Genomic DNA, 19,569 nt, shown 5'->3' on the forward strand with positions numbered 1-19,569 from the left:
AACACTTTCAACTTGCCATACCACAGAAAATTTATGCGCATGTATCGCAGTTGTCAAGAATTTTTCAGTACCTTAAGAATTCTTTCATAATCCTATCCAACAAAACCTATGGCCTCCCATTTCCTTGATTTACCAGCATTAAATTGAGGGGATCTACCAGTTGCAGGACATTATATCTTCCAAACATGCTTTTTGTTTGTTTTTGGTCAGGTGTCCATGTCAAAATTCTACCCTGGTTTGTGCCATCAGGTCATACATTTCAAATGAAACCTGTCTTAGCAGTGATCTTAAGGGATCTGAGTTATTTTTTTCAGTTAATTCTGCTTCTGATCCTTTCAGCTACTTTAAATCCAGGCTGCACTACTCATTTATTTCACCTGTTGAAAAGTAATTTCTTGTTCGGAAAGCTGAACAACCACACAATTCAAATCTACAATCACGACAATTACAACTGAGCATTCAGACCATTGCAGTTTCTTTTAAGAATGGTCCTAAAGTCTTCAAGTCTTCTACTGCAGCATCGAGTTAACAGTTCAGCACTTCCATTGTTTCTACATGCATCACAAGATTTACTGCATGAGTTATTCACACTGAAAATAAAATATTCGAATGGATATGAACTTACCTGTGATCTTTTCTTGACTAAAAATGTTGCATTGATCTAGCTTAAACATACAAGCCCTTGAACTCAATACTACAGCCAGCTGCTGCAAGTCATTTAAAATTTGGTGAACGAATTAATTGCAGATTACCTTACTTGACCCTCCTGTTCCCAGTAATTTTATTATGGTGTAGATTTTCTTTTTAACTACAATACTTTCATTGGTGGAAAACGCCCCTGCAACCTAACCAAACAAAACAACACAACATGTTAAACTCATAACAGCTTAGCTTCAAAGTTACATACTGTGTTTAAAAAGTGAAATACATTATTACCCCCAGCTGCTGCAGAAATTGAGAAGATCCATATTGCTGAAACTGACAAAGCTGCTGTGGTGTTGCTGCAGTTGGTGGAAAATTGGTGGAAAACTGGGAAACTGGAGTAAAGTTGTTTGGAGTTGAAACCTGTACCATTGCAGATTTGCTCACAATTGGTGTCTGTGAACTTGAAACAAAAACCAGAGTACTACACATTAGAGATTAAGTACAAAGGCGGCACAAAACCAGCCTTAAGCAACTATTGCATATGTTATCATTTAGCAGAAATTATCATTACCTGCCTGCATAGCTATGGGTCATTTTAGTGTTTGGTGTCTGACAAACAGACACTTTTGAAACAGCACTTTTACCAACACCGTTATTGGATAGAAATTTCTTTGGAGCAAGCATTACACCAGCCTTCTTCAATGTTGCTTCACTTGTCTGTGACTTAAATCAAATAATAATTAATACATTTCACTTAAGAATTTTGTGTAGTGTTCCTTTATTAATTCTCTCATTTATAATTCCAGAATAGCTACCAATTTTAGTAGAAGAGAGGTTAGTAATTATTAAGTTTAATTAATGAAGCCCATCAGAATTATAGTCGTACAGTAAAACAGTATGGACACGTGCCTTTTGGCCCAACTCATCCAATTCAACAAAGATGTTGATCTAGGCTAGTTCTATTTCCTTCTAAATATTTCTTATCTGTATACCTGGCTAAATGTCTTCTAAATGTTTTATTACACTCTTAACCACTTTCCTTGGCATCTCGCTCCATATACACATCATCTTCTGTGTGAGGAACATTTCTTTCAGATTTCATTTAGATCTTCTGATCATTAACAATCAAAACCTTGGAATTGATAATTAATATGAAAGATCAATTATCTTACACATAAACCTGACCTCTAATTTCACCTAATCATCAGGTTTGGCATTCCAAACATTACAGTGACTACAAAAATCAAAAAGACCATAAAATTGTAAAGGCGCAATAAAATATTAGTTCTAGTCTGCACAAAATGAACTAAGAAATGAAAAACAAAGTAAGCAATAAATACAAAAACCTCGGGTGACATGTAATCAAAACCACTGCTGAACATCTCTTTCCCCTTCACAGCAGGACATTCTTGTTTCTTTTCCACATTAACATTGTGCAACTTAAGTTCCTCCAATTCCTTCTCTTTAAGGTTGCCAGACTTTTTCCCACATTTGACCTTAATTTGATCAGGAATTGCTGAAAGAATAAAAATAGAATCATACTTATGCATTTAATTTTGGTACATTACGAATGAACTGCATGATATGTTTTTTAAATTCACCATTAGTTTCACAGAAGAGTCCGTAACATAAAGCTGAACACGCCACATACATGGTGTTAACATGGAATATCAATTTCCCACAATGGAAGACTTTGAAAAAATAATAAACAAATACATTTCCTCCCCTCTTTTCCCTTCAAATCATATTTACATATCCATTATTGCACTTAATTTCCAGAAAACATGATCATGAACTGCCATTACTGCAAGCCAAAAATGAATCAATAAAAGCACATACAATAGCCTTTGACAGTCAATGCAGAAAAAAATAACTTCATTCACATTTAAGATAAAAGCAGACAATATATTAAATGTCACAAATGAACTTAAATAGTAAGCCAATCCAATGATTTTGAAAAGCCAAAAAATTTTCAAATACAAAGCTCAAAAACTGCAAGTAGCACCATTTAGTGGTGTTGCAATAAAATTTGAAAATGTTGAAAAGAGAACGTCTAGTATATTGAAGCAGAATAAATGGAGTAATACACTAGCCATAATAATTACAGGAAGAAAGAAAGGTGGCTTTATATTGACCCAGAATCTTTCATTTGTAAATGATAGGTCTTGCCGAACGTGTGTGTGGATTCAGCAGCCAAATATGTATGTTGTGGATACTGGCTGCTAAACCATTCAGCAGCCAAATATGTATGTTGTGGATACTGGCTGCTAAACCAATCACCCAGGAGAAAGTTCTGTTCTGTATTGGTAGGTTACAACTACAAACTAGAGATCTGGCATTTAATCAGATCGATTTGGAACTTCGTTGTCAGCTGTTTTTGGGAGTTAAATTTCAATAAAGGAATAATTCCTGCTGCTTCTATCTATAAGAAGTCATGTACCTGCTGGATCCAGCTGTTCTCGTCTCACTTCAGATACTGGTTTTTCAGAGTCTTGAGGAATCTGACTTTCAGGAATCACATCTAAAAAAGGTTAAAATGTGAGGCATATACACACAAGGAACAGTTAAAGTTATCCTGTCTTTTCCCATGTTCTCCATGCTAGTGTTGTTCCTGTATGGCTACCTGACTTTGCCAGCAGGCATCTGCCTCCCTGGATTTAAAAAAATAAATAAATAACCATCTTTTTTCCACTTCACCACCATATAAACTAATGGTGTTTAAATTTCAGATTGTAACGCCTTTAGCCCTCAGCTAGTGGACCATAAAGTGTATGTATATCCCTTTCATTCTGCCAAATACTAAAAAATGTAAAATAATCCTTTCATTGTCAATGTTCACTAATAATCAATACATAATGTTAAAGACAATAACGTTAAACTAGATGATTTTATAAAACACATACCTCCTTGCTTTTTTAAAGTAAATGGTCTGCCACAGGAAAAGCTGGGGGAGTCATTTTTCCCACTATCTGTTGGACTTTGCAAATCAGGGAAATTGATACCAGATGAACCATTCTAAAAGTATAAAATAAGCATTAATTAATTTGTAATACTTGGTTGTCAGAACATAATAGAAACACTAGTAGGCTATTCAACTGTTTGTGCCTGCCCTGTTATTCAGTTGTTTTACCTTAGCACCACCTTCTTGCACTAACCCACATTCAAAAGAGATAACAGATAATTTTTTTTAGATATTAAACAGTGAATAAGTGTTCACAGCATTCGCAGGTAAGGAATTCTGAAGGCTCACCATCCTTTGGGTAAACATTTATCAATTTTATTTATTTTTCTATTATAAGAAACACACTTTAGATTATTGACGAAAATGAATTAGTGAATGGAAGTAAAACTACTGCTTTCATTATTTCTGTGATTCGATATTTTTATTTTTCCTAGATATTCTCTACAAGTCAGTAATACCTCAAATCCAAATTGCATTATTTACATCTGAGCACAAAGTAATTTTGGAATAGAAACAATAAAGTGTTGGAAAAAACGTACAAGAAGCATCAATGTCCAGAATTTGCCTTTCATCTGTCCAGAGCTACAGTAGAGCCTGTAGCTTTTCTGACATAATACCACTTCATACACTTGTACTACCAAAGAAGTCAAATCAATGACAAAGGCAGAGACTATATTGTTTATCTGAAATATTGCAAGTTTTCAATATCAATTATGACATTATTTGGAAGCACTCAAGAACCGTATGTTTTATAAGAAGTTATGTCTTCACAAGGAGCTGACTCAAATGTATTCAGCTGTCTTGGCTATCTATCTACAATATTGGTGCAAAATATAACTTAAGTTGTGAAATGAGTTACCTTCAAGTCAGAAGCACACAAATCTTCTTCAGGTAATGCTGACAACTGAGCATGTGTTGTTTTAGTTGGACGTGTTTGACTGAAAAAATAATACAACAAGATGTTGTCCAATAAATAAAATACAATTAGATTTTAAAGTTTGAAGTACTTAAGCCTTCTAATTGCTATAAGTTTTTTTATTAGAGTTATGTTGCCACAAGTTATTTAGTAACTAGTTTGCTGTATTTCACAATTCACTAAATGCCAAAAATCTCAACTACTGTCATCAATACATTTGAAATAACTTGTTCTCAAATACATCTTAAATTCACTAGTTAAATAATTATAATTTTGTTTAATATTTACATATTTACAGAAGAAACATCCAGTCTCCTTGAGCCACTCACTGCTTCACTTATTGTTGGCTGAAAAAGGGCACCATCTACTTGCAAGATCTAGAAAAATAAAAGATTTTTTATGTTGAAGGGCAGCTAAATTGGAACTTGCAGCTGTCAGTGTTCTTTTTCAACAAATATTAACCCGCCAACATTGTATAAATAATAATTGTGGTTTAACCTAGATTCAATAACCATTGCATATTCAACAGCAGATTATATTTTGTGTAATTTATAGACCAAAAGCATTCACTACTTTTAACAGACCAAATGCAACTACAACTCGCATGATTAATCGACATACATTGGCTTTGTAGATAAAGGCTCAGCACTGAAAACAAAAAGGTTAAGTTTGAAGTTTCTGTTCATAAATTAACCTCTGAAATGACACAACAAATACAACTGAAAATGTTAGAATTGATGCATTTAAAAGTACAAGATCTTTGTGCCATAATTACTACTCACTGATCTTTGCTTTAGAGATTTTTTTAATGTTTTTTTCCTGCTCAGATTATTTTAGATGCACGAGGTAAAAGAACATGTGTGAACTTGATGCCAAATTTGGACCAGAATCCATGCGAAAATTCTGAGCAGTGCTCAAGATGACATCCTCTTTGCTGATTCCCCAATTCAAAAATTATTCCTTGACGCAAATTTACTTATGGGTCAAGATGACTTGGAAATCTGATTCTGGACCCAAACACCCACTCACTGAAGGTACACTAGCTGTTGACAAGGATTCTCTGTTTTTCCTTTCTCAACTTAGCCATTTGCCTGAAAAGGATACAGCATCATTCAGGCTAAGTAGATTTCTCCTCCCAACTTGAAATTTCTACATTTGCATTTTTAAGATATACTCTTAAGAAGCGTCTTTCTAGTTATTCTAACCATAAGGAGATCACTGGCTACGTATGGTCAGCAACCAGTCGACTTCTTTAGAGACTGCAAAACAAACCAGTACTGTTACTTCACTGCTTATCACAAAATCCAGACCACTCAGCGGATGTGAAACCTTATGCTTCTGAATCCATTCCAGTTTAAAATGGCGCTGGTGAAGCACAGCAACAACTTGCTCGCAGCAAAAGCAACTATTAACTACTTATTTAATCACACCCTTTCACGAAAGTGATCACTGCAATCAGTGGCCTCTAACTTCCCTTTTGGTGTCTAGCTTTTGAACCATCTACCTGACCTGGCATTTTTGCAGTGTGAACTTAAGTCTCATAGGTGGACCATGGTTGTGGCTTGCTGTGTACGGGCCAAATCAAGGCGGCAGAGCCGGGGCCTGAGAGTGGGGAAAGAGCCAATGCTTGCCTGTTGGAGCAGACTCCGTGGTGGCATAACCGAAGCGAAACAGAGTCGAGGCAGTGGGGCCCAGGCCTGAGAGTGAGGAACAAGCTTATGGTTGAATGATTTAAGCACCGGGCTGAATTGAAAAGGTTAGTTGTAGGCCAAATCGAGGCGGCTGGTTCCAGGCCTGAGACCGTATTGAAGTGGCAGGGCCTGGGCCTGAGAGCCAGGAATGACCCAGTTTGGCTGATTTAAGCACCAGGCTAGAATAAATGGTCAGGGTGGAAGTGAGGGACAGTCTGGTTTTCAGGTCGCTGCTCCGCGAGGTTTTTTCATCTCAGCACCTAACAAAGGACATGACATGCAACTGATGAGCTCCTGGATCGGCTGTGACTGGCCTCGTAGCCGTTGACTCCATTATCTCAACTTCAATCCTGAATGTTATTTGCTCATTTTAATTGCATGATTTTTTTCTTTTTGCATACTGGGTGTTTAACAGTCTCCTTTTACTTAAATGAGGTCCATTGGGTTTCTTTGTTTCATGGCTGTCTGCAAGGAGAGGAATCTCTTGATTGGCTACATACTTCTATAACTAATGTACTTTGAACAAAAAACAGGACAAGTCAATAAATTCATCTCAAGCAGGTGTAAAGATAAATTAATTTCCCCCAAAAAATCTTCAGAATGGTTCAACTGAGGAGTGGAGGAGGAGAGAAACACAATCCAATGAAACCATAAGCACCTACTTATACAGCACATGTACTGTCACAACTAAAGCTATTTAGATAATCTACCTTATTCCCTACTTATCATGATTTTTTTCATTCATCCTAAGTGGCACCCGACAAAAGTATGAAGAGAATAATGATGCACTGAAAGTAACGTATATAATATTTAGATCAAAATGTTTTAAACTATTTCCATGTTTGTTCCCAGGTTCAAAACCTGCCAACCAGCATCACTGCTCCAGCCAATGTCCATAATTAGATTTTGAAAAACGTATGGTCTTTAAGTAAATTATTTTTTTTAAAAAGTTGTTTAAGAAAAAAAAGCAGAACAACGTACACAGGCAAATGTGTCATTGAGCATTTTTATATTTAGAACTTTAATAACTAGCCAAAAATATTATCAGTTTGTTTTCAAAACAATTGAGCACAAATCAGTAAACATTTTTATCAAGATCAACCATTTAAATTGGGAGAAATCGTGACAATTATTTGATTAAGGTCATAGACAGTTATGAAATACAATGAATTCTGATTAATTGGGTCATCAGTTAACAGGGGCAGCCGCTTACTTGGGTTAATTCTTAAAGGTCAAAAACTAATCATGAAAATAGCCAGGATTTTCTTCATTTATTTTCGACGTTATGTGCATAATTGCGGCAGGAGACTGTTACTGAAGTTTCTATCTAGCATCAGTTGCATGCAATCGTATGGCCGTTAGACACTACACCATGCTTAGAGTCAACAGCTTTTAAATAGTGTTAGTTGCGTGTTTATGTTCAAACAGCAATGATTTTTGTCAGTAAGAGTTGGCGAGAAATAAGCAGCAAGACAATTCAGAACTGTTTTGCTCAAAGCAGTTTCTAGCACTTAGGCTGAGAGATGCCAGAAACGGCCAGGAGTGAAAATGAAATTTCACTATTTCAACATGTTAGCAACTACAAAGAATTGGAAGGTATCAACAATCATCTTGAATGTTAAAATGAAAGTGAAGTTTGAGGATACAATCATGGAAAGTATTCTATGAAGGCAGTCCATTCTGTCCCCAATAGACACTAGATGTATATAAACACAAGAAAGTCTGCAGATGCAAGAAATCCAAAGCAACATACACAAAATGTTGGAGGAAATCAGAAGATCAGGCAGCATCTATAGAGAGGAATAAGCAGTCAACGATTCAGGACTAAAGAAGGGTCTTGGCCTGAAATGTCGATTGCTTATTCCCCTCAATAGATGCTAAGTGTCAATGTTGATTTTGTACATTGCATATGATAACTGTTAGAAATACAATCTTATAGTACTGTAGTAATATTGATAGCATTCTAATTTGTTCTGTTTTTCATTTAAATACATGATTTATTACTCAGTTGAATGGTAGTTTTTTTTTTAAATACCATTTTAAGTATTTCCATGAAGTTTGCTCATTTGGGTAGCTGTTTAATTGGGGCAAAATGTACTGGTCCTGATGAGTCCCAATTAACTGGAATCCATTGTAAATAAGAAATTAGATGAAGTTTGGGAATGTTTTTACCTTGGTGCCAGTACTGTTTTTCAGCTGCTTGACTGTTTTCTGCTCCAATAATGAGACATCATTCTCTTTGGCCAGGTTACCCACATCAGTCCTAATGGTATGTAAAAAATAGTAACTGTGTTGTGACTTAATTCTTTGCTCAAAGAAAATGTTTTAGTACAAGAAACAGTAACCTTTTACAAGATGTTAAGTTTTTCTTTTTCAATTCTATTCACATCACCTCAGACAATGAAGCAGCTAGCAACACAGGCAGCAAGACCTGGACAACATTCATGCATGGGCAGATGTAGGGTCATAGATGTAGTAAGTAATATTCAGTATACACACCAGTCTAACATGTTAACCAATGACATTTCAAAAGCCCATACCATTAATATCCATATTTATGGATGATCCAGTAAAGGTTGGGTATCCTGGGCTAACCTTTTCCACCTCCTAGCAAAAGCCACACTAACCTCTAACAGGCTTAAATCAGGAATGTGGTTAACTCCATGTGCTTCCTTGAATGTGCTGCAACACTCATAACTTAATGTCATCCAAGACAAAAACATTCTTGGACTGGCCCCCAAATTACTACCCTTTAAATTCACTCACCCCACCACAACATAGCTGTACTGTGCATCCTATACAAAATGAACAGTAAAGTTTTTTCGACAGCACTTCCCTAACCTGTACGTTTTACCAAAAGGAAGATGATGTAAAAAAACCAACAGAAGGCTATTAAAAAAACACGTTCAGAGAAAAGGTGAAATACAAAGGTACGCTAGCTAATAATATAAGATAGGATACAAAAAGCTTTTTCAGATATATAGTGTAACAGAGAGACAAGAGTGGCTATCAGACCACTGGAAAATAACACTAGACAGTTTGTAATGGGGGAACAAAGAAATGGCAAACAAACTTAGAACCATAGAACACTACAGCACAGAAAACAGGCCATTCAGCCCTTCCAGTCTGTGTTGAAACATCATACCACTAGTCCCATTGACCTACATCCAGTCAATAACCCTCCAGACCTCTCCCATCCATGTACCTATCCAATTTAGTCTTAAAACTTAAGAGTGAGCCCGCACTTACCACGTCAAATGGCAGCTTGTTCCACACTCCCACCACTCTCTGAGTGAAGAAGTTCCCCCTAATGTTCCCCCTAAATCTTTTCCCTTTCACCCTAAAGCCATGTCCTCTCATATTTATCTCTCCTAATCTAAGTGGAAAGAGCCTATTCACATTTACCCCTCATAATTTTGTAAACCTCTATCAAATCTCTCCGCATTCTTCTACGCTCCAAGGAATAAAGTCCTAACCTGTTCAATCTTTCCCTGTAACTCAACTCCTGAAGACCCAACAACATCCTAGTAAATCTTCTCTGCACTCTTTCAATCTTACTGATATCCTTCCTATAGTTAGGTGACCAGAATTGTACACAATACTCCAAATTTGGCCTCATCAATGTCTTATACAACTTCCCCATAACATTCCAACTCCTATACTCAATACTTTGATTTATGAATGCCAGGATGCCAAAAACCTTCTTTACAACCCTGTCTACCTGTGATGCCACCTTCAGGGAATTATGTATCTGAACTCCCAGATCCCTTTGTTCCTCTGCACTCCTCAGTGCCCTACCATTTACTGTGTATGTCCTACCTTGATTTGTCCTTCCAAAATGCAACACTTCACATTTGTCTGCATTAAATTACATCTGCCATTTTCTGGCCCATTTTTCCAGTTGGTCCAGATCCCTCTGCAAGCTTTGAAAGCCTTCCTCGCTGTCCACAACACCTCCAATCTTAGTGTCATCAGTAAACTTGCTGATCCAATTTACATTATTATCTAGATCATTGACATAGACAACAAACAACAATGGTCCCAGCACAGATCCTTGAGGCACACCACTAGTCACAGGTCTCCAGTCTGAGAAGCAATCATCCACTACCAGTGTCTTCTCCCATACAGCCAATTTCGAATCCAGTTTACAACCTCTCCATGAATACCTAGTGTTTGAACCTTCTGAACTAACCTCCTATGTGGGACCTTGTCAAAGGCCTTACTAAAGTCCATGTAGACAACATCCACAGCCTTTCCTTCGTCTTCTTGGTAACCTCTTCGAAAAACTCTACAAGATTCGTTAAACACGATCTACCAGGCACAAAGCCATGCTGACTATCCTTAATCAGCCCATGGCTGTCCAAATACTTGTATATCCAATCTCTCAGAACACCTACCAATAATTTACCTGCTACTGATGTCAGGCTCACCGGCCTGTAATTACCTAGTTTACTTTTGGAGCCTTTTTTAAACAACGGAACAACATGAGCTACCCTCCAATCCTCCTGCACCATACCCGTGGCTAAGGACATTTTAAACATTTCTGCCAGGGCCCCTGCAATTTCTACACTAGTCTCTCTCAAGGTCCGAGGAAATATCATGTCAGGCCTGGGAGATTTATCTACCTTTATTTGCTGTAAGGCAGCAAGCACCTCCTCCTCTTTAATCTCTATATGTTCCATGACACTGCTGCTTGTTTCCCTTCCTTCCATATACGCTATGCCAGTTTCCTGAGTAAATACTGATGCAAAAAATTGTTTAAGATCTCCCCCATCTCATGAGGCTCCACACATAGATGACCACTTTGATCTTCTAGGGAGCCAATTTTGTCCTTTACTATCCTTTTACTCTTAATATACTTGTAGAAACCCTTCGGGTTTACCTTCACATTATCTGCCAAAGCAACCTCATGTCTTCTTTTTGCCTTCCTGATTTCCTTCTTTAGTATTTTCTTATTTTCTATACTCTTCAAGTACCTCATTTGTTCCTTTTTGCCTATACCTGCTATACACCTCTCTCCTTTTCTTAACCAGATCGCCAATATCCCTTGAAAACCAAGGTTCCCTATGCCTGTTAACTTTGCCTTGAATCCTGGCAGGAACATGCAAACTTAAGTATTTATGTCAGCCGTAGCTGTGGAAGACACCAGCTGAATGCCAGGAATGTGAGAATGCCAGGGAGAAGTAAAGTGCCGATACTATTACTAAGGAGAAGCAGCTTGGGAAGTTGAAGGTCTTAAGGTAAAGTCACCTGGACCAGATGGACGACATCCCAGGGTTCTGAAAGAGGTAGCTGAAGAGATTGTACAGGAAATAGTAATGATTTTTCAAGAATCAATAGATTCTGGAAAGGTTCCGCAGGACTAGAAAATTGCAAATTTTACTCCATTCTTTGAGGGAGACAAAAGCAAGGAAATTATAAGGCAGTTAACCTGACTTCAGTGGTTGGAAAGATGTTGAAGTTGATTATTAAGAATGAAGTTTTGGGCTACATGGAGCAGATGATAAAATAGGCCAAAGTCAGCATGGTTTCCATGAAGAGAAATCTTGCCTGACAAATCTGTTGGAATTCTTCGAGGAAAGAACAGGTGAATAGACAAAGGAGAGTCAGTGGATGTTGCTTATTTGGATTTTCAGAAGGCCTTTGACAAGGTGCTGCACATGAGGCTGTTTAACAAGATAATAACCCAAGGTTTTACGGGAAAGATATTAGTATGGATAGAAGATTGGCTGACTGGCCAGAGGCAAAGGTGGTAATAAAGGGTGCCTATTCTGGTTGGCTGCCATTGACTAGTGGTGTGCCACAGGGGTTGGTATAGGGACCATTTCTTTTCATATTATATGTCAGTAAATTTGGATGAAGAAATTGATGGCTTTGTGGCCAAGTTTGTGAACAATACAAAGATAGGTGGAGGGGCAGGTAGTGTTGAGGAACCAGGGTGTCTGCAGGACTTAGACAGATTGGGAGAATGGGCAAAGAAGTGGCAAGTGGAATATAATGTAAAGAAGTACATGGTCTATTTTCTACACAAGAAGAAAATTCAAATATCAGAGGTGCAAAGGGACTTGGGAGTCATAGTACAGGATTCCCTAAAGGTTAACTTGCAGGTTGAGTTGGTGGAAAGGAAGGCAAATGCAATGCTTGCATTTATTTCGAGAGGACTAAAATACAAAAGCAAGGGTGTAACGCCAGGACCTTATGAGGTATTGGTTAGACTGCACTTGGAGCATTGAGCAGTTTTAGGCTCCTTGTCTAAGAAAAGTAGTGCTGGCATTGGATAGGGTCCAGAGGTGTTTCACAAGAATTATCCCAGGAATGAAAGGGTTAACATTAAAGTAGTACAGTGGCTTTGGCCCTGTACTCACTGCAGTTTAGAAAAATAAGGGGGTATCTCATTGAAACCTATCAAATATTGAAAGGCACATTATATAGATACAGTAGATGTGGAAAGGATGTTTCCTATAGTGGGAAAGTCTAGGACCAAAGGGAAAAGCCTCAGAACTGAGGGACGTCCATTTGGAACAGAGATGAGGAAAAGTTTCTTTAGCGAGAGGGTGGTCAATCTGTGGAATTTATTGCTACAGATATCTGTGCAGGCCAGTTCTTTGGGTTTATTTAAGGCCAAGTTTGATTGATTCTTAATTAAACAGGGCATCAAAGATTATGGGGAGAAGGCAGGGGAATGGAATTGAGAGGGATAATAAATCAGCTGTGATGGAATGGCAGAACAGACTTAATTGGCCAAATGGCCCAATTCTGCTGCTAATTCTACATCGACATGTATACAGAAAGCTGCTGGGGAAAGGCCAGCAATCTCATGAAGGATCCCACCCACCCCACTCATGAACTGTGTCCCAATCCCATCAGGGAAGAGGCTACATAGCAAGCATGCCAGGACCACCAGACTTAAAAGACTACTCAACACCTCCACCCACTAACCCACCCCTCCACGCCCCCAACCACAACTTCCTTATCATTTCCTGAGTTGTTGTATGCACAGACATTACTGTAGTCACTATGTACATGTAATCAATGTAAATAAACTTTATTTATATTTATCATCTTTTTAAAATTGTTTTCTTTATCTTATTGTGTTTGTTATGTGCTTTTCCTTTATACTTGTAAAGGAAATGACATTAAACAAGCTTGAACGTTCAATGCCCATATCACTATTTTGGTGTCATTTACAAACTTACAATCATGCCACCTACAATCATTTCCAAACTAATACACTGTATATGACAAACAATGAAGAACCCAATACCAACCCTTGTGATACATGCTGGTTACAGGTCTCTAATCTGCTAGAATCCCCAGCAAACTCATCCCTTGCTTCCCAAAGTGTCCTACTATATGCCAGTTCAGGCCCTGTGGATTTATCCTGATCTATGCTCTTCAAGACCATCAACACTTCCTCCTTCGTAATGTCAAAAAACTTCAGAATATTCAGTGAATTTCCAGATTCTACTTCCAGGTGCCACTATTAGATCTCCTTGGTTAGGTTTTGAACTTTGACAGCTTCATTATTATTCTCACTATGTTTCAATAGTAGGCAATATTTCCTTTAAGTTCGTTTGTTCTTTATTTATATACAGCTATGGAAATGAATAAACACTTGACGTTTCAGGCCAAAACACTTAATCGGGTGCCCTGATGAAAAAAAATCCCACGTATATACTAGAGCTCAAAATACTCACTAAAATATTCCAAACAATTTTGAAAATTGAAATAAAATATATTCACCTCAATGATGGAACAGGTTCAAAGTGCAATTCTCCAGAGCAATTGCTGTTTTTTCCAACCTTATTTATCATGACATTATTGGCTGATAACACACTTTGTTGGCTGATCACAGGCACTAAGATTAAAAAAAAAGTTTTAAGGTTAAAAAAAAATTCTATTACAAAGTGAGGAACTTTACTTGAGACTTGAACAGCTTACAAAATTTTTTTAACACATTTGCTCAATTGCACACTGACAAGTTTTGCCTTATAAAAGCAGGATGCAGTCCTTGCATGCATGGAAGTAGTATTTATTCCAAATTACTCTCCAAATTAGTGCAAATATATTAGGTCTTCAAAATACTACCTCACTCCCTTGTGATCTTGGTCACATTCCTGTAATACTCAAATCAAGTGGTGATAAAAATTATGCAACTACATTCTGATAAATGAATTACAGGCTCATTGCGAAGAATCCAAAAGGAAAAAAAATGCCAAAAAGTACTAGAGGACAACTCATTCTTTCAATGCTCTCTGGCATATACTTCCTCTGCAGCCTCAAAACAACTTACCATATATATTTTCTTTATCCCAGTCTTCACACAACACAAGTTGTGCTTTCCCCTGATTCAGGTTTTGAAAAGCTACTTCCAATAACTCCAGTGGTTTTGCTTTGGTATCCAATGCTTTCTGAAGAATGCTTCTACACTTCCGAACAGAGCCTGTCAAATGTCAATAAATTAATTGCCCACTTTTCACAAATCTATAACTACACTGCTTTTCAAAGTTTTCAGTGATAAAACGGGAATTGATACAGACCTCGATTCAACTCAAATTGTGCATATGCTACATGGACAAAAGCGAATTTCTTACAGTTGACTCGAGCCAGGTTAAACTGCTCCTGTGCTTCATCCATATCCACAAAACTGAGGGAGAAAAATCAAGTACTTTAAGAGCTTATATAGAGAAATAATAAAACTGGAAGTTAATCTTAATTTATTCACTCTACTTTGAGTGCAACTCTTAACTTGCTGGACATTATTTGCCAGGAGATGACAAACTATTTCTGTATTGAGATTTTCATGCTTATTCATAAGACCATAAGAGATAGTAGAAGAATTAGGCCATTAGGCTCAGAGTCAACTCCGCACTTCATCTTGACTGATCCATTTTCCCCTTCAACCCCATTCTCCCGCCTTCTCCCCATAACCTTTCACACCTTGACAAATCATGAATCTATCAACCTCTGCCTTGGCTTCCACAGCTGCCCGTGGCAACGAATTCCATAGATTTACCACCCACTGGCTAAAGAAATTCCTCATCGTGGTTCTAAGTAGACGTCCTCTATTCTGAGGCAGTTCCCTCTGGTCCTAGTCTCCCCACCCCCCCCCACCCCATAAGGAAACATCCTTTCCATATCCACTCTATATAGGTCTTTCAATATTAAATAGATTTCAATGAAATATTGTAACTCTTATAACTATTATAACTATAACTCTTTCATGGCCAGATCATTTTCTTGAACCTCCTCTGAACAGTTTCCAATGTCAGCACATCCTTTCTTAGACAAGGTTCCCAAAACTGCTCACAATACTCCAAATGAGGCCTTACCAGTGCCTGCATCCTTGCTTTTATATTCTAGTCCTCTTGAAATGGATGTTAACATTCTATTTGCTTCCTCACCATCAACTCAACCTGCAAGTTAAATTTTAGGGAATTCTGCATGAGGACTCCCAAGTCCCTTTGTACCTCAGAGTTTTTAACTTTCTGCCTGTTTAGAAAATAATCTGCACATTTGTTCCTTCTACCAAAGTGCATGACCGTACACTTCCCGACAGTGCAATCTATCTGCCACTCCCTTGCACATTCTCCTAATCTGTCCAAGTCCTTCTGCAACCTCCCTGCTTTCTCAACGCTACTTGCCCCTCCAACTATCTTCATATTGTACGCAAACTTGGCCACAAAGCCATCAGTTGCATCATCCAAATCATTGAACTATAATATTCAGTACTCATTCTAAATATTTGTCATAATCATTTAGACTTTGATAGAGAAAAGTGCTAATATTACTTTAAAAACACAATTAATTTTTCATCACAAGCAAATATATTGGTGTTTTATATAAACAGTAAAGAAAAATCAGTTTTGATGCATATATTACCCACATAAATTGTACCTCATGATTGTAGATAATCTAATAATTTTGTGAATGCATATTCAAATTGCTCTTTCACCCCCTGCATTCAGTTTTCATCTCCTGATACTTCCTGGCAGTTATTTTACATTTCATACCACTAAAAACAAAAAAACTTGGGACTGACAAATGGTTGAAGGGAAATAAAGAAATGGATGTACTCTTGGAGTGGTGTAATATGTCAAGAATTTATACAGTATACACTGCTCTCCACTATTTAGCCAACATTTACTTAACAAATCTTTGTCACGATGAAGATTTTCTTTTGAATTTTAAAATATCACTGAAAGGTTTTGTTCACAACAAAGGGAAGGGAATAAGGATTTACAAGTACAGATGCTGGAGTCTGGAGTGAAAACAGAGTGGTAGAAGAATTCAGAATTTTTGTTCTTAGCAAAATTATTTAACTTTTATTTCTAATGAAAATCCAAAATATCAACTTTCTTCCCCTCAGGTGTTACTCAGTGTTCAGTGTAAATATATTACCAAAGTACCTATATGTCACCATATAGTACCTTGAGATTTATTTTCTTGCAGGTATTTATAGGAAAAATAAAAAATACAATAGCATTTATTTAAAACTATACATAAACTGACAAACAACCAATTTGCTAAAGAGGATGGATTGTGCCAATAATAAATAAAACCATAAATAAATAATACTGAGCATATAAAGTTGTAGAGTTCTTGAAAGTATCTCAACAACAACTCAGATTGGCAATGTTATTTGGAGTTTTAGATGAGCTAAACTTTACTGAGAGTAGAGACCAAAGTGACATCATCAAAATGAGTTTGACTTAATGGAAGGCGTAAAATGTCTCATGTGAATACAGCTGAAGTACTGGTCTCAAAAAGAATCTGGCAAGTGTTTATCGGGACAGGTTGTTATCTGGGAAAGGTGTGCTTGGTAAGTGAGAGGCCTTCAAACGTGAAATTTTGACAGCAGAGTTCATACGTTCCCGTCAGAATAAAAGCCAAGGATAACAGGTTTAGGAAACCTTGGTTTTCAAGAGATATTGAGACCCTGGTTAAGAAGATGGAGGTACATAGAAGATTTAGGAAGGAAGGAGCAAACAAGGTACAGGAGTACAAGACATGCAAGGGCACTCTTAAGGAAAGGGCTAAAAGGCATGAGGCTCTAGCAGACAAGGTGGAAGGAGAATCCCAAGGGCTTTTATAGATATATTAAGAGCAAAAGGATTGCAAGGGACATATTGGTCCTCTTGAAGATCAGAGTGGTCATCTATGTACAGATCCAAAAGAGATGGGTGAGTATGGGTTTTTTGCATCTGTATCTACTCTGGAGATGGCAGAGTCTATAGAAGTGAGGCAACACAGCAGTGAGGTTATGCACCATATTTACGAAGGAGGAGGTGGCTCTTGTTGTCCTGAGGCAAATTAGGATGGATAAATCCCCAGGACCTGACAAGGTGTTCCCTTGAACCTTGTGGGAAACTAGTACAAAAATTGCAGGGGCCCTAGCGGGAGTATTTAAAATGTCCTTAGCCACGGATGAGGTGCCAGAGGATTGGAGGATAGCTAAGGTTGTTCCATGCTTGAGAAAGGCTCAAAGAATAAGCCAGGAAATTATAGGCTGATGAGCCTGACATCAGTAGTGGGTAGGCTACTGGAAGATACTCTAAGGGAACGGATATTTCGATACACAGGGGCTGATTAGGGATAGTCAGCGTTGCTTTGTACAGCATAGGTCATGTCTAAAACAATCTTGTAGAGTTTTTCGAAGAAGTTAGCAGAAAGTTAATGGAGGCAAGGCAGCGGATGTCATCCACATAGACTTTTAACAAGGTCCCACATGGATGGTTGGTCAAGAAGGTTGAGTCGCTTAGCATTCAGAATGAGGTAGTAAATTGGATTAGACATTAACTTCATGGGAGAAGCCAGAGTGGTAGTAGATGGTTGACTTTCTGACTGGAGACCTGTGATTAGTGGTGTGCTGCAGGGATCAGTGCTGGGTCTATTGTTGTTTGTCATTTATATCAAAACCTAGATGATAATCTGGTTAACTGGATCAGCAAATTTGCAGACGACACCAATACTGAGGACATAGTGAGGAGCAAGGAAGATTGCCAAAACTTGCAGTAGGATCAGGACCAGCTGGAAAAATAGCACATGGAATTTAAAGCAGACAACAGTGAGGCGTTGATCTTTTGGATGACAAACTAGGGTAGGGTTTACACAGTGAATGGTAGGACACTGAGGAGTGTGGCACAACAGATGACCTGGGAATACAGATCCATAATTCCTTGAAAGTGCATAACAGCTAGACAAGATGCTAAAGAGGGCTTTTGACTCGTTGGCTTTCATTAATCAGGTATTGATTAATGATGTTGAAGTTGTACAAGATGTTAGTGAAGCCTAATCTGGAGTATTGTATGCAGTTTTGGTCACCTACCTACAGGAATGACATAAATAAGATTGAAGGAGTGCAGAGAAAACTTACAAGGACTTTGCCAGGACTTGAGGACCTGCATTATAGGGAAGGGTTGAACAGGTTAAAACTTTAATTACCAAAGCAAAGGAGAATGAGAGATTTGATAGAGGTATATAGAACTATGAGTACAGTTAGGGTAAATCCAAGCAGGCTTTTTCCAATAAGGTTCGATGAAACTTGAATTAGGGGTCACACAGCAGGTCAAGGGTGAGGAGTGAAATGTTTAGGGGAAACATGATGGGAAACTGGTGAGAGTGTGGAATGAGCCGCCAGCAGATCTGGTGGACTCTGGTTCAATTTTCTTACTTAAGAGAAATTGGGTTTGGTATATGGATGGGAGGAGTATGGAGAGCTTATAGTCTGGGTGCAGGTTGAAGGGACGAGGCAGATAACTAGTTTAGCATGGTCTAGATGGGACAAAAGGCCTGTTTCTAACTGTAGTTTTCTATGACCATGACCCTACTTCAGCAATAAGATAAATTGCAAAATACATCCTGTCACTGAACTAGACACTGAACAGAGCAAAGTAATGATTCAGAATTTATCCATGTAAATCCAAGAAAAGCAAAGTATAAAAGGAACAAGTTCTAAGGAGAAAGTGCTACATAAATGCAGATAGTACAATGCAAGTAAACTTTAATTGTATTAAGCATATACACAGCCCAAGAAAAAGTGGCAAACCCAAGTTGAAATTCATAATCCCAAGTAGGAATGACAGATCGTACATACCATGCCTTCCAAATAAACAATTATAATCTCACACTTCATTTCACCCAAACAGAATGTTAAGAAATTTGATAATTACTTGTAGCAGTAAAAAAAATAGGCAAATGATAGTTTTCCCATAATCCATTCCCATTGCAACAATCAATAATTTATGTATATACAGAGTAAATTCAAACAATAATTGTCTCTTAAACATCAATGATAATCTAAATAGGTCATAAAAATATTTGCGATATCTACAAGATGAAAAGAGAATATCCTT

General features: G+C 37.6%; 1 protein-coding gene across 4 annotated transcripts in view; it reads right to left on the minus strand.

The window, feature by feature from the left end:
* ttk (ttk protein kinase) overlaps nt 1-19,569 on the minus strand; it is a 43,046-nt gene that overhangs the window by 15,540 nt on the left and 7,937 nt on the right. For 2 of the 4 annotated variants that reach the window (XM_072250144.1, XM_072250153.1), the window contains exons 4-15: nt 14,755-14,861; nt 14,508-14,657; nt 13,958-14,072; nt 8,387-8,477; nt 4,812-4,900; nt 4,467-4,545; nt 3,549-3,660; nt 3,086-3,166; nt 1,992-2,161; nt 1,217-1,368; nt 937-1,105; nt 753-845 (exon numbers count right to left, since the gene is read on the minus strand). In XM_072250144.1, coding sequence (XP_072106245.1) covers nt 753-845; nt 937-1,105; nt 1,217-1,368; nt 1,992-2,161; nt 3,086-3,166; nt 3,549-3,660; nt 4,467-4,545; nt 4,812-4,900; nt 8,387-8,477; nt 13,958-14,072; nt 14,508-14,657; nt 14,755-14,861 — 1,408 coding nt within the window. Of the gene's footprint in view, nt 1-752; nt 846-936; nt 1,106-1,216; nt 1,369-1,991; nt 2,162-3,085; nt 3,167-3,548; nt 3,661-4,466; nt 4,546-4,811; nt 4,901-8,386; nt 8,478-13,957; nt 14,073-14,507; nt 14,658-14,754; nt 14,862-15,546; nt 15,732-19,569 lie in introns of those variants that run through there. The other 2 variants (XM_072250154.1, XM_072250148.1) reach the window with 2 other exon arrangements.

Source organism: Mobula birostris, chromosome 2 (assembly GCF_030028105.1).
Source record: "Mobula birostris isolate sMobBir1 chromosome 2, sMobBir1.hap1, whole genome shotgun sequence".
Taxonomy (NCBI): domain Eukaryota; kingdom Metazoa; phylum Chordata; class Chondrichthyes; order Myliobatiformes; family Myliobatidae; genus Mobula; species Mobula birostris.